Below are 13,622 nucleotides of genomic sequence, written 5' to 3'. Positions count from 1 at the left end.
TATGTAACTTAAACTCTTAAATCCAGCTTACTCTTAAATCTGTGAAAGTCTCAGAAATTTGTTGGAGAAAATGGGTGAGAAAAAAACAGCATCATCACAAACTGACAAGCTTGGAAAGGTGCGAATAAAACAAAGGCCCATGGGACCTCTGGAAGAGCTGCAGAGACCCACAGCTCAGGTGGGAGAATCCTTTAACAGGACATGATCTGATGAGTCACAAGCATTCATCAGATCTGGACTTTGGTCCGTGGTTTCCATGCTGAATGACACAGGTAGTCATTTTCATGTCCGCACTCAGATAGAAAACATGCCCTTCGAGTTAGGATCAAGGCAACAGCTCAGTCAGGAAGTCAATTATTCAGAGTGCCAGGCCACCTAATTTAGTCATGGCAGAGCAGACTTAAAGGGCAGTTAGAAAAGGTAGCATGTCTTGTGTTGGGTTTTAGTTTTGTGTTGGTATTTTGATCAGTCTTGCCATTCTAGTGCCTTATTGTTGCTGAACAGGTCTTGTTTACTTCCATCATGTTTGTTATGTTCATTCTTTGTGTGTGTGTGTGTTTTTAACTTATTTTTTGTGTTTGTGCATTTTAGCACATTCGTTTATTGTGTCAGGCTTTGTCACTGGTTATTTGTTCTTCCCTCAGTTTCCCTCTTTGCTTTCTGCCTCAGCTGTTCCACGCTCCTCCTATTAAGCTCACCTTAATCCAATTTTTAAAGCGGTATTGTTTTAACTTGTTATTCAAACCTCCTTTCATTCCTCTATTCAGCGATTGATGAAGATGTTGACAGATCTTGGTGTCTACGTCAGAACTTACCATGATCTTGTTTGCACATGATTCAGGGGAGGACCCAGAGAACATCCAGGAGCGATGTTACGCTACACAGAAAAACACAATGCATTTATGACAGAGAGCTGGGGACTATAGGAGTGGTTGGTCAGTGCAAAGAGCAAGGTCACAAATAACACTGCATCATGTTTCACACTGACTGAAACCTGATCATTCAGTTCCCTCCTCCTACCAGTTAGAGAGCTTCTGTTCACCAGAATTTATCTCCCTCATGCCTCCATTAAAACAGTTTTTAATTCTTCCCATTTAAGATGGAGATTGCATTAAAAGTACTTACTGGTTTTGCAGATTATGCTATTTTTTTTCTTTAAAAGGACAGATTTAGTTTTGTGATGGACAGTTGTGGACAAGATTGATCTTACAGCACAAACCGGATACCCGTTAACCGTTACGCTCCTGAGCTGTGCAGGTGTTGACACAATTACTTCTGGTTCTCTAATCAAACTATGCTGTCCAAAGGCCTCTCTCCAAAATCCCTCTTCTGATATTAGGTCTGATCAAGGTAGCTGGGATACATTTTTGTTGGATCATTTTAAATAAAATGTGAAGTAATTTTGGTTTGTAGATTTCTTCCCAATCAGGAAATGTGATCCTAGCAATGTGGTTAAAGCTGTTGCCTCAAAACAAACAGGTCCTAAATTCATATCTTGTCCAGTTTTGTTTTTCTGTGGAGTACGCTGTTCTGGGTGCTTCTTCTTACTCCAGCATATAATCACTGGATTGGCATCAGCCATTCTGGAAAAACTGAGGTTTTGAGGTTAGATGGATGTTGCTCCTGAAATTATTAGGTATTATTATTTCAGCAGCTGGTAAGCAACAACATCCCTTTGTCATGTCTGTCCTTCTGGTAGTCTGCTGCTCCTGAGTCTGGTTCAACTAAATGCCCCTGCCTGTTAAAAAGGAGTTGTTCTTCTGGACTGTTGCCTTATGCTTGCTTAAAATCACCTGTGTGAACTGAATCTGTTCAAAATATTTGTTTTAATTTGTCATTTGAATTACTAAAATAAGTATAGTCGATTATATTCCATGATATTCTAATTTATTAAGATTTGCAATTTTGTTTTATACAGGGTGACCCCGCCTCTCGCCCGGAACGTTAGCTGGAGATAGGCACCAGCACCTCCCGACCCCATTAGGGACAAAGGTGTACAGAAAATGGATGGATAATGCTTTCCCTTAGCTTCCCGCCACTACTTTGAAATATAAAAAACGTATGTATGTTCCCTCGTATAATGCACAAGAACATCTTCCCTAGCTTGAATGTTTTCATTTTATGCCGTAGCACTTAAAGGGTCCTAATGTACGTCCCAATCTTTCTCTATTAATCCCACCGCCTCCTCCCCTGCCTGCCTTCTCGGTACTGCATCGATGCTGCTACCTCCCCCCGGTGGTGATGTCACCGGCTCAGTGGAGCTCGAGCATCCTCACCAAAGACACCGAGACAACAGAGCCATTTTGACCGCTTCGCTCTCAAAGCAGCGGCCAAGGGGGCCACCTTCCCTCCTCAGTCCTCAAAAGACGTCCAGTTAGGGCGGAAAAGGCCAGTCGGGGCGGAGGAGGTGGGTGTTCTGGTCGGCAGAATTTGTCGCTGACATCCTCCTCCCCGTCCCGTTTTCATGAGGAGGAGAGGCTGGTGACAGACCTGGAGGAAAGCGGCGGAAGTGGAGGTATCCACGGGGTCTGGATGTGAAACCTACAGGCACGACAAACACGGTCTGTTCCCAGGAGCTGTTTGGAGGTAAGGCGGCCCCGTTTTTCTTCTTTTTTTTTTGTGTCGTCCATTTGAAAATGACTTCCTGGTAAAACATTTTGAATGACACAGTCCTTCTTTACTTAGTGTTAAATCTCTTGGGAGTGAATGAGCATAAGGGCGCGGCCAGTGGAAAAGCTGTCAGAATTGAAAATACGGTAGCCTTCAGCAGCAGAGTGACATTATATCTACACATTTACACAGCTCACGCTGTCATGTTATTTTGTTGCGTCTATAAATTATAAAACGGGTTACATTTAAAATGCGAGGGAGGGGCGGCTGACATAAATGCAGTGTCACTGGCTTTAGTCTTAAGTAAATGTTATTTTCCAACTTTAGAAATGACGCCATAATTGGGCTATTTTTTATTTATTTTTTTGTTCTTTGAATGAACCGTCATAAAAAATATTAGCTACTTTTATCCCACCATAGGCCTGAAACCAGCATGTCATTCTGAAAAGGTGCCAAAATATGAAGCAAACGTCACCACTTTATGAGGCTCCGTTCCAAAATAATAGCTTACTACGTGATAATTTAGGACAGATATTAAGGGTATGGGTATTTTACAGCATTTGCCACCAGAAAGATGGTGGCCGCCCAGCTGAGCTGCATCATCAGCTGATGGTCCTGAGCTTTTCGGAGCAGATTATGGTCATCATCATATTATGAAGAGTGATAAAAGATGTTTGAAAAAATATCTTTTAAAAGGTTTAATTTCACTTCATAGGCCCCAGTAATAATTTTAATGTAACTGCAAATTTAAAAAATATATATAATATTAGTTCATTGCTAGTCTTTTACATTTTTGTGTCATCCGCAGCCTCATGTCTGCACTACAATAAGATTAACCCTTAAAAGCCTTTTTGCTGGTACAGGTTTCTCGTACACCTCTGATAAATTAATATGCTTGGGGCCACATTTATGGAGATTTCAAGAGAGCAGGATGACACAGCAGGTACACATGAATCAGTGATGATGACAAGACAGTTAGCTCATAAAATGAGGGTGCATACTGACATCCTAATACATTAATTACCTTGGTCCATGAATATTAACGAACAACAGGAATGAGTATGCTCTTTCTGAAGGGTGTTCTCTAAGGTTAGGGAGCAGCAGCGACTGCTGAATGTAGAGTACTAGTCTCTTAATTGACATTAACATTGATAGATTACACTTTGACGATGAGTCATGCTCCTAAAACACACCCAGACTGATCAGAAGTACAATTGAGTTTTATGTTTTCTTAAATTATTATTATTTCTGTAAGACAACGTGTCCTGAAGCTGCCCTGCTGAATTGACGCCAGTTCCCAGATTTCTGGTCTGTTTCAGTCCCATTGTCATCCAGATAAACATCCTGACATTTAGCTGCTGCTGCACTTCTTTTGTTACAGCTCGCTTTATTATCCATCTTCCTCGGCTGCAGCTGACCACGCATGACCTTTTTTTTTATATTTTTTTATTTTACAGCCATGCGTCCCTGCCCTCCTCCTTTTTTCCCAGTCACCTCAACTGCAAAATATTGGGATGCTCTTTTATTTTTATTGTTTTTTTTTTCAAATATGAAAATGAGAAAACAGCTGTGTAACATGACTCGCACAACACATGTTGAGTGTGTTTTGACAAATGTCGCATATACGTTTCGCAAAAGCCAGAAAATCCCCTTGAACCTTTTTGTGTTTTGTTTCATTACTCTCTTATGTTTCATAACAGGTTTTAGTAAAATTGTTATGTTATATCTTCAATGAAAGGTTGAAGATATTGTAAAGTGGATGGAAATAAATAGCTTTCAGATTTGGTTCACGAATAAAAATCCAAAAGGTGTGGAATCATGCTGACGTCCTTTACTGTGATATCACTCAATGAAACCCTTTGTAACCGATTGCCTTCAGATATCACCTTATTAATGATTAGTGACCACCTACGGGTAATTAAATCAGTGTAAACCAGCTGCTTTGTGGAGATCTCAATGAACTTGGTGAGCAAGCAGCATGAGGAAGAGAGAAATGCCTTTAATACGTTGTGAAAGAGACATGATCAATGCCAATAGATAATACATCTTATAGAATATTCAATATGTAGAATATTCACTGACCTCCAATCCAGAACCGCACAGCATTCTGGGAGATGTAGGCAGAGGAAATACTTTAGTCCCCCAAACTTCTCATAGTGAGCTAAGCTAGGTGAGTGATATCAACTAAATCACTCTCTGGTTACCTAGCAACTCGCTCCCTCTTTGGTTACCTAGCGACAACCTGTCGAGTAATTTGCTCAGCACCAGTTTCAGGTTTCAGGCACATAAAACAACGACGGCATGAAATGAAAACTGTGGATAAAACAGGAATGGTCGACGCCACCATTTTGGCAGGATTTCAGATATTTAAAACTAAAAAACTAATCAATAATTATCAATATCGACTCTTATAAAACGCCTACACGGTGACATGTTTTTCAGCCATTTCGTTCAGTTCCCCATCTCAATCCAATAGGAAATCTGTGGCTTAACTCAAAAATTGAAGTTCACAGAAAAAAAAGTAAACAAAAAAGTAGACGAGCTGAAGACTTGATTGTCACTCTGCTCAGATTTTTTATAAAAAAATTTTTTTTTGAAAACTATCTCTCCTTTCCAATTCATACGTATTCCCTACTTTGTTTTTTTTTTATTGCTGCTTAAAGTCCCAATAAGATGCGTTAAGCTTTGTGGTTGTAATGTGGAACAAATGTAGAGAAGTTAAATGGGGTAAATCATGTTGGGGATAGAAAAGGCTCAATTTTAATAAAGACACACTTTGTCCTCCTTTTCAGAGACCTGCAGGCCCCCCATCTGGGTTCCAGAGAAGGCCCCACTAGGTGCTGAGAAGACATCACCATGGCAGGGGCCTCTGTGAAGGTGGCGGTGAGGGTCCGCCCCTTCAACTCCAGAGAGACGGAGAAAGAAAGCAAATGCATCATCCAAATGTCTGGAAACACCACCAGTAAGTAGCCCAACCCGAACATCAGCGCTAAAATGACAACACAGAGTTTCCTTCACAAATCAATGGCAGTTTGTATCAATGTTTTTATTGTCTTAACACTTTACACATGAAAGATAGCAGTAGTGTAGGAAGCTAAGTTTGAGTTTGTGAATCAGAAGACTTGAGTTCATGCTCTTCCAGCTGCTTTGTTTTTCATGCTGACCTCTGACCTTTCTTAGTGAAGGGATTACTCAGAGATAAATTAACTCTGCGCACCATCAGGAGCGACTGACATTAATCCGTGGTAAACATGCATGGTCTCTCCCTAGAAACGACATGAGCAGAGCATTTATGTTGCACTTAAAGTCTAACTTTATTCAGTCCCAGAAATAAAACGTCATTTTTCTGTTTCTGGTTTCAAACAACCACAGCAGTCGTTCCTGCTGGGTCGACGTTTACCAAACTAATCCCTGAGTGTCACACTTCAGGTGGATTAATCTCCATCTGATTTAATCAGACATGTAATTACAGAAAGACCTTTTCACGGTAAAAGCAGGATTTAATAAATGTTCCTTATTTCAGACAGTCAAAGTAATCATTTTGCTCAAATCCGCCACTGATGCAAAATGTACAGTGGATGTTGCATAATCTGTAAGAATATCACAAAAGTATAACTTAAATTTAGTTTTGATAAATATTTAAAAAAATGTTTTTGGTTTGTGTTGATAGCATTTGTTAGTAGTTCAAAGCCCCGCATTCCTGGGACTTTAGGGAGAGCAGAACGAGGAGACTGGAAAGATACTTGATATGTTGTCTGCTCTGCAAGGTAAAGCCGTTCATCAATAATAGATTGGACATCCTGAAATATTTACTGTTTGGCCTGATTTAGTCATCTCCCTCCTCCCTCCTCATGACACGATGACTTGATAACAGGCTGTACAACCGTTTTCTGGGCCTCACTGCGTTTCTTTGAGGTTATGTTTTGCAGTTTTGGCGTAACAAACATTAAAAAAGGCCTTTGTAACATGATGGGTTCTACAGTTTCATTTGTCTATCTCTTCTGTTTATACAGTCATAGGACTGTATAAAAAATATCCTTGGACGTAATGCTGCATTAGTCACTCTTTTAACAATTGATCCAGCTACTTCAGTTACATTTCTGCATTAAAATTTATTGTAGAATTGATTTTAATCATAATTTATCAAATTCAATCTGAAGTAGTAACTTGTTTTTTTTTTTAATCCAAGAATCCCTAAATTCATAATGAAATGTATATGTTTGAAAAAAATTTTAGAGACTCACAACATTGTAACCTCAGTTGAACCTATGGATTTTACAGAAACTTCTCAGAGAATCAAAAATTACAAACAGGTTATCACACAAATATATTTTGATCAAGCAGTTAATTTGGAAATAACGTAAATATCCCAATGTTTTCTCAATAAAGTCTAATGTTATTAAAAGTTCTATCGATGTGTTACTCTCTCAAATTTCCAAGCACAGACCGACACTTGCGGTTGTCCATGCCCTTGGTTCCAAGCATAATTTTAAACTCTACATTTGGGCAGAAAGGAGGAATGAACTCCACCTTTTCTGAACACCGCTCAAAAAACCGATAAGAGGACTTCTTACCTTGGTCCAGAATTAGACTGCAGTTTAAAGACCCTGGCAGCAGAAGCAGTTCCCAAACTCCCCTCTCTGATACTGGCTATGGGGAATATCTCAACACACAGCTGTTGTGCGGCCAGCAAGGTCTCCCTCACACCGGCCAACAGCTAGCTTGATGGATAAACCAGAAGAGATTCTTAATATCATATATTTTTTTCCTGGTTAAATAAAGGCTAAATAAAAATAAGGAAAAAAATGAAGGAAAACTTTAGGTGTAATCAGTTACACAGAGTAAGTCAGATGAGAAACGACATCATTTCTGGCAGAAAATGATCTTAAAGCACTATTTGATTCCAACATAATGGTGAAAATTTTCAGAGTGGGAAAAGCATCTATATATACATATATATCTGTATATGTGAGCAAAAAGTCTATAAAGTGCAGGATGAAGTCAGCTTTTGTAGATCAAATAAGTTAGTTTCATATTGTGAACCACTGTCAGATCCAGTTACATTTAATATGTTTACCCCAGAAAGGTGCCAATAACTCCACTTGCTCATAAAATGGCACATAACCATAAAGATTTTTCAAGTCATGAAATATTAAAACTGAAAGCGCTAGCTTCACATTTCATTTTGACATGGCGTACAGAAGGTGAATATCCTGTTAAACATAAAAAGTTAGACATGCTGTGGACTGATATTGATGCACTTTGTTGAGTTTGATTTAAAAGAAGGATAGAAATATATGCTTTGATGCATAAAACATCCTGTAGGAATTGATCACAATTGGCGTACCAAACTCCAAAGAAGTCCATTCCTAGTTTTAATTTGTTTAATTGGCATGAGCAGAAATCAAAGTGAACTCAGCATTATGCCACCCTTACTAATGGACTCCATGTTGTTCAGCCACACAAAGATGCTTATAGTTCGACTGCCAGTCTTTGGGAAAAGCAGATTGTTTCCTTCCAAACAGAGTCAATAGCTCTGGATGTGGGCTGTAGGATATGAAGAGGCTGACGTCATGAAGAGAAATCCCACTGGTGGCAGTGTCTGGAGGGGATACAGAGGCTGGCCATAAATGCTCCTTTGTCCCCACGTAGTCTTGGCCAAAATAAGGGAAGGGAAGAAGGAGCCTTGGAATTTGTGTCTCTTTTTTTTCTGAGCTCTGTAGCTGACACTCAGGAGTGGGACAATAGCTCAGTTCCCACAAAGAGAGAAAATGGCAGCAGCCTTGTTGTGTGAGATGTTCCCTCCCACGCCGACCTTAATTAAGATGCAGGGGACAGAGATGCCGGGGAATAATGTGTCTGTATTTGGAAGACGAGAGAGAGTGCTAAGTCTTGGTAAACGGATCTCGGCCGAATTTCAAAAATATGGTTCTCAACCACATCCGACACACTGAATCTTACCAAGTGTTTTTGGTTTAGTTTCCAGTTCAGATATCTTTACACACTTGAAATAAGATTAAACTAACTTACAAGTAACTTTTCAGCAAGTTATAGAAGCTTGTTTTAAGTCAATAATTGCTCATTATTGATTTTAAAAAGTACTAGTTCCATTGGCAGATTATTTTACTTATAAGAAGACATTTTTTCCATGTTACAGTATAAGTGAAATAATCTGCAAATGGAACTAGTACTTTCTCATCAAAATTAAAGAATTATTAACTTAAGACATGCTCCTATATCTTACTTGTAAATTAGTTTTGTCTTATTTTAAATGTGTGAAGATATTTGAACTAGAAACTAAACCAAAAACACTTGGTAAGATTTTTTGTTTTTGCAGTGTGCGTCATCATTGGACTCTGTACCCTTAGAGCTCTTAGTGTGATATCAAATTATTACAGTTCAGTGTTTGTAAAAGTGTTGACACATAATAGTACAGCAGTCACAACTGTTTTCTTCTGCTTATCCTTCCTGCAGCATTTCTTTGACAGTACTGCATACTCTGTATGTGTCTGCTATCCATACATCATACTTCAGGCAGCAGCCCATCATAAAGCAGCAAACAACTGCTGCTGCTAAGTGCAGCATGTCGGAGACTCAGTCAGTCAGTGGGTTTAGCTCCCCTGTGTCAGACCTGCTGACGCAGCCACGTTTCCTCTTCTATTGACTGGGTCAGGTCATCCGTGACAGCCTGACCGGCATCACTCAGCCACCATGACATGAAGACCCACCAGCTGTGACAAATACAAACATGGAATATATCACAGAAGGATGCTGAAAGCATGAATGAAAAGCTACTACGATTTTAGTTGATAATGCACAACATAATCGGCAGTGAAATTAGGACTGTTTTTGATGAGGTATATCCCAATTTGATCAAATTATGATCTTTTACATAAATAAATACAACCATCACACTATAGTTTAGTCTTGTGTTTTATTTTGTTGTATGTTTTTTTGTTTGAAATAAAGTTATTGGGGAGAAAAGGACAGTCAAGGTGAGGAGAGGAAATGGAGCTGCTGCGTAAACAGGATTCACCTGGTTAAGAGCATCAGTATAAACAACGAGCTCCTAACAGCGGAGAACCAAAATGTCAACATAATTGTCAAACTTTATTCAACTGAAAGTTTCCAAAACTGCAACATTTCATAATGAGCTTTAGTGATATTTAGAAGTGAAAGTTATTTACATTACAGTGTCCTGCAAAAGATAAAATCTCTGTTCATGTGAGAGAAGTGGGGAAGATAGATTCCACTAAAACTCAGCTTAATACAAACTAATACTGCCATATTTTGTCATGTGGCCGATCTGTTACATGAAAGGAGAGCCTTTTAAGCTTTCTTGAAGCAATTCCATTGCAAAATCTGAAGCTGCATGGTAAAACAGAACATGACCAACACGATTGTTGTCTCTTGTGAGTTCAAATGATGTAGAGATTTTTATCAGAACTGAACTACTGAGTGCATTTTGATTAGGTTAGCCTCTGTGTTTCCCAGTAACCTCTCAGTCACCCTAAAGTAATCACCTGATCTGAGTGCAAGGTGTTTCCACGTCCTTCTGTGGAAGAGCCAGGGGGCTCGTTTTATCTGAATCAGAGCAAAATACAGGATGAGTCAGCATCAGGAGAATATTCTGCTCTAGAGACTCATCCTGGACAGATCATGGTTTATTTTTAAGATCCAATCTTTGCTGAAGCAATCTGTGTCCCCAGGTGAACATGATTTGTCATCATTTTAGTTATTTATTTGGAAAACAGTATTTTGTGTTCTTTGCTTCTTCTTTAATATGTATGAGGCAACAACTTTCATGCAGACTAGAAAAATATCATCAATATCAAACATGAACATGATAATGGGTGTGGCAATTTAGAATTATTGATTAAAACTAAGTTTCCATATGTCTTACATAATAACGTAGCCGGATTTGTAATGAAGATGTCACACTTTTGGAAAAAGAAAAATGTAGAAATTGTTTTTTATCTGCATGTGCTGTGGTGTATCATTTTTGTCATAGTGAAGCCGGGGGCTGAAATCTGGCCCATATTTCATAGCCTGGTGTTGCACTGAGTAGTGAATCAGAGGGTGAGGACTGGAGAATGTACTCAGCTGCTGGTTTTTCCTCTCTTATTGACCACATCTGCATTAGTTGAGAAAGTGATCTGCTGCTCTGGGAGCACAGAGGAAGTATTTTCATCGCTGGTATCGCCTTATTAAATATGCTGCCTTTGGTTGGGCTAACCAATAGGCGGACATAAAATATTTGTCAGGAAGCGAGTTATGAGTGAAATAATCTGCCAGTAAAATAATCTTCCAATCCTGATGAAAAAACTAGCAGTTTTTCATCAATATCAAGGCATTATTTCCTTAGATCTTCCTAAATCTTGATGAAAAGTTACTTGTAGGTCAGTTTCGTCTGAATTCAAGTGTGCTTAGATATTTGCACTAGAAACTAGACCAACATACCTGGCTAGATTTAGTGTTTTTACAGTATTTACTGCACATTTATACATTTCTGGAGATGCATTGAGACTGAGTCAATTACACAGTTACTAAACTTTAAACAAGCTGTTTATTAAAGGGTACAGTAGCAGTTGCACTGGAACAAAATCAGTTTAGTGGTCAGTTATGACTGGATGAGATGTCATAATTGAACTTGGTATACCTGAATCATCGTCATTTATCCCAGAAATGCCAGTCGGTCTGTGTATAATGGTGTTTTGTAAGCCAAAAATAATTGCAATATAAACATGTTTACCATGATATCATCAGCTATTCCAACAGAATGGAAATGCTGCACAAATTGTGTTAAATGTATAAGTGGAAAGATGGAGGATGAAATGGCTGACTGTGACTTTGAGCACACAGAGAATGAAGACAGGAAGATATTAAATGACAGCAACATTTTAGTCACCCAGCAACGAGGAATGACATTAGCAATGACAAAGAGACTTTTTTTTTTTTTTTTTACAATGCACACAAATGAAAATTCAATCTTAGAGAGAGCAGAAAGAGGAACTGAGCACAAACCTGCTGAGCAAATTTTAGGTGCTCTAAAATGGTCCGTTGTAACAAAATGGCTTTTTATCCTGGATATATTTATAGAGGCTGATTTTTATTTCTGCTACTCAATTGCGAAATAGGCTTACTGGAGTTACCTGCAGAAATTTTTGGGAGGTAGTAAAAATATTTACTCAGTATTGCTGAAAAATAAATAGAGTTACACTCGGCACCACAATTATAATATAATGATAATATTTCAGGTGACATACATTCCTTGTCTCTGATCAGATTTCTGATATTGTGGAGCCCTAAAAGATATGATGATAGATCTGATCTGATAGCTCTCCTGTCAGTAATGATTCTCTGTATTTTTCGAAGTGGTATGATACTTACAATTTTTCATGGGGTAACACAGCATAAATTTACTCTGTTTAAACTAGATGTTTACTTAAATGACTGCAACTACTACCAAGCAATTTATTGTCTTTACAGCTACATTATTTAACCAAATTAATCACTCATCCCTCCTGTTTCCCTTATGTGGAGGGTGTACTGAAAATGGATGGATGGGTAGCAGAGATCGTCTACCACTACAGAAACCTATTCTTCAACAGAAGACTTGTCCATCCAGCCTTACATGTTTGAACAAGAAAATTGTACCACAATATGAATGAATGCATCTTGTAAACAGGACCTCAACATAGTTAGCAAGTTAGACCATGGGTATTTTTTGCACATGACCACTGAATGATGTGCATTGATTATGATTCAATGAAAGCAATGAATTTGACTGAATGCACATTTGTTGCCTTGAATATATATTCAAGGCAAAAATGGGTAATCACGTTATACAAAAATACTGTTCAAAACAGAGTAGGCTTATGTCCTTAAGGAGCTAAAATTGGTTCGCCAGAGATCCATGACCTTGTTTAGCTGTAATAGTTTAAAAAAAACGTAAGAGGGAATGAAAAAAACTAAACATACTGACCAATAAGCCACAAACAAAGACATCTATGCAGCATCTGGAGAGACTAAATTCAACTTTTCTGCACTCCCAGAATCTCCAAGTACACAACAAAATGTATTGAAGTGCTAAAAAAGTGGAGTTTGCCTGATACATTCCCTTTAAAGTCTACATCCTGCACAGTTGAAAATAATCCATCCTGTCAAGTTACATCAGTAGGAAGAGAAAACATTGCAGTAGTTGTCTGCCACGTGCCCCTCTTCTTCAGAACAAGCTTTCTGGAACCTTTCAAAGCCAAACAAAAGCCTTCATCATAGAATATGGAGCCAAAAATAAACTTGAACCTGCACCCAACAATGGCAAACTGTAGTTGTCTTTCTTCTTGAAATTATTGTAAAAACCACACAATAATGTCTCACTTGGTGTATTTCAGTTAATTCTGTCCCTCAAGTCTCAGAAAATGTTTTGATGTATTCTTCCAAAGTTGTCAGCAGATTTAAGTTCAGACCTGAACTTTGGTTTGAGCACCATGCCTAACCACTGTAATAGGAACAAATTAAGGCCTTCCCTGGTCTGTCCAGGGAACTTGACTGATTCAGCTCAGGTAGTGTTTCACTCAGATAGCTGCCACCCTCCGACTGACCCAGGTTCTGGTCCTGTCTTTCAGCCATCATCAACCCCAAGCAGGCCAAAGACAACAAGAGCTTCAACTTTGATTACTCCTACTGGTCGCACACATCGGTAACTCATTCTGCAACTATACCTCTCAACAAGGAGACAGATTTCCATTAGAGCGAGCTGTTTTGTGTTGTGTTGTCTGATTTACAAGATATTGATCTCACTCCCCAGCCGGAGGATATCAATTATGCCTCCCAGATGCGCGTGTACAAAGACATCGGAGAGGAAATGTTGCTTCATGCTTTCGAAGGATACAACGTCTGCATCTTTGCATATGGTCAGACCGGCGCAGGCAAATCGTACACAATGATGGGAAAACAGGATGTCAAGGATCAGCAAGGAATCATCCCACTGGTAGAGCGACACAGTAACC

At 38.9% G+C, this 13,622-nt stretch overlaps 1 protein-coding gene across 22 annotated transcripts in view; it reads left to right on the top strand.

The window, feature by feature from the left end:
* Positions 1-2,234: 2,234 nt before the first annotated feature.
* Positions 2,235-13,622, top strand: part of kif1aa (kinesin family member 1Aa) — a 46,870-nt gene continuing 35,482 nt past the window's right edge. For 10 of the 22 annotated variants that reach the window (XM_008407726.3, XM_017304397.2, XM_081606628.1 and 7 more), the window contains exons 1-4: positions 2,236-2,586; positions 5,403-5,572; positions 13,239-13,312; positions 13,421-13,603. In XM_008407726.3, the coding sequence (XP_008405948.1) occupies positions 5,467-5,572; positions 13,239-13,312; positions 13,421-13,603 (363 nt within the window). In that variant the 5' untranslated portion in view covers positions 2,236-2,586; positions 5,403-5,466. Of the gene's footprint in view, positions 2,587-5,402; positions 5,573-13,238; positions 13,313-13,420; positions 13,604-13,622 lie in introns of all 22 variants that reach the window. The other 12 variants (XM_081606630.1, XM_081606629.1, XM_008407719.3 and 9 more) reach the window with 3 other exon arrangements.

This window comes from Poecilia reticulata, chromosome 4, assembly GCF_904066995.2.
Source record: "Poecilia reticulata chromosome 4, P_reticulata-male-v2, whole genome shotgun sequence".
NCBI classification, from domain to species: domain Eukaryota; kingdom Metazoa; phylum Chordata; class Actinopteri; order Cyprinodontiformes; family Poeciliidae; genus Poecilia; species Poecilia reticulata.
Note: the sequence above shows the minus strand (reverse complement) of the source record. Positions and strands in the feature narration are given on the sequence as shown.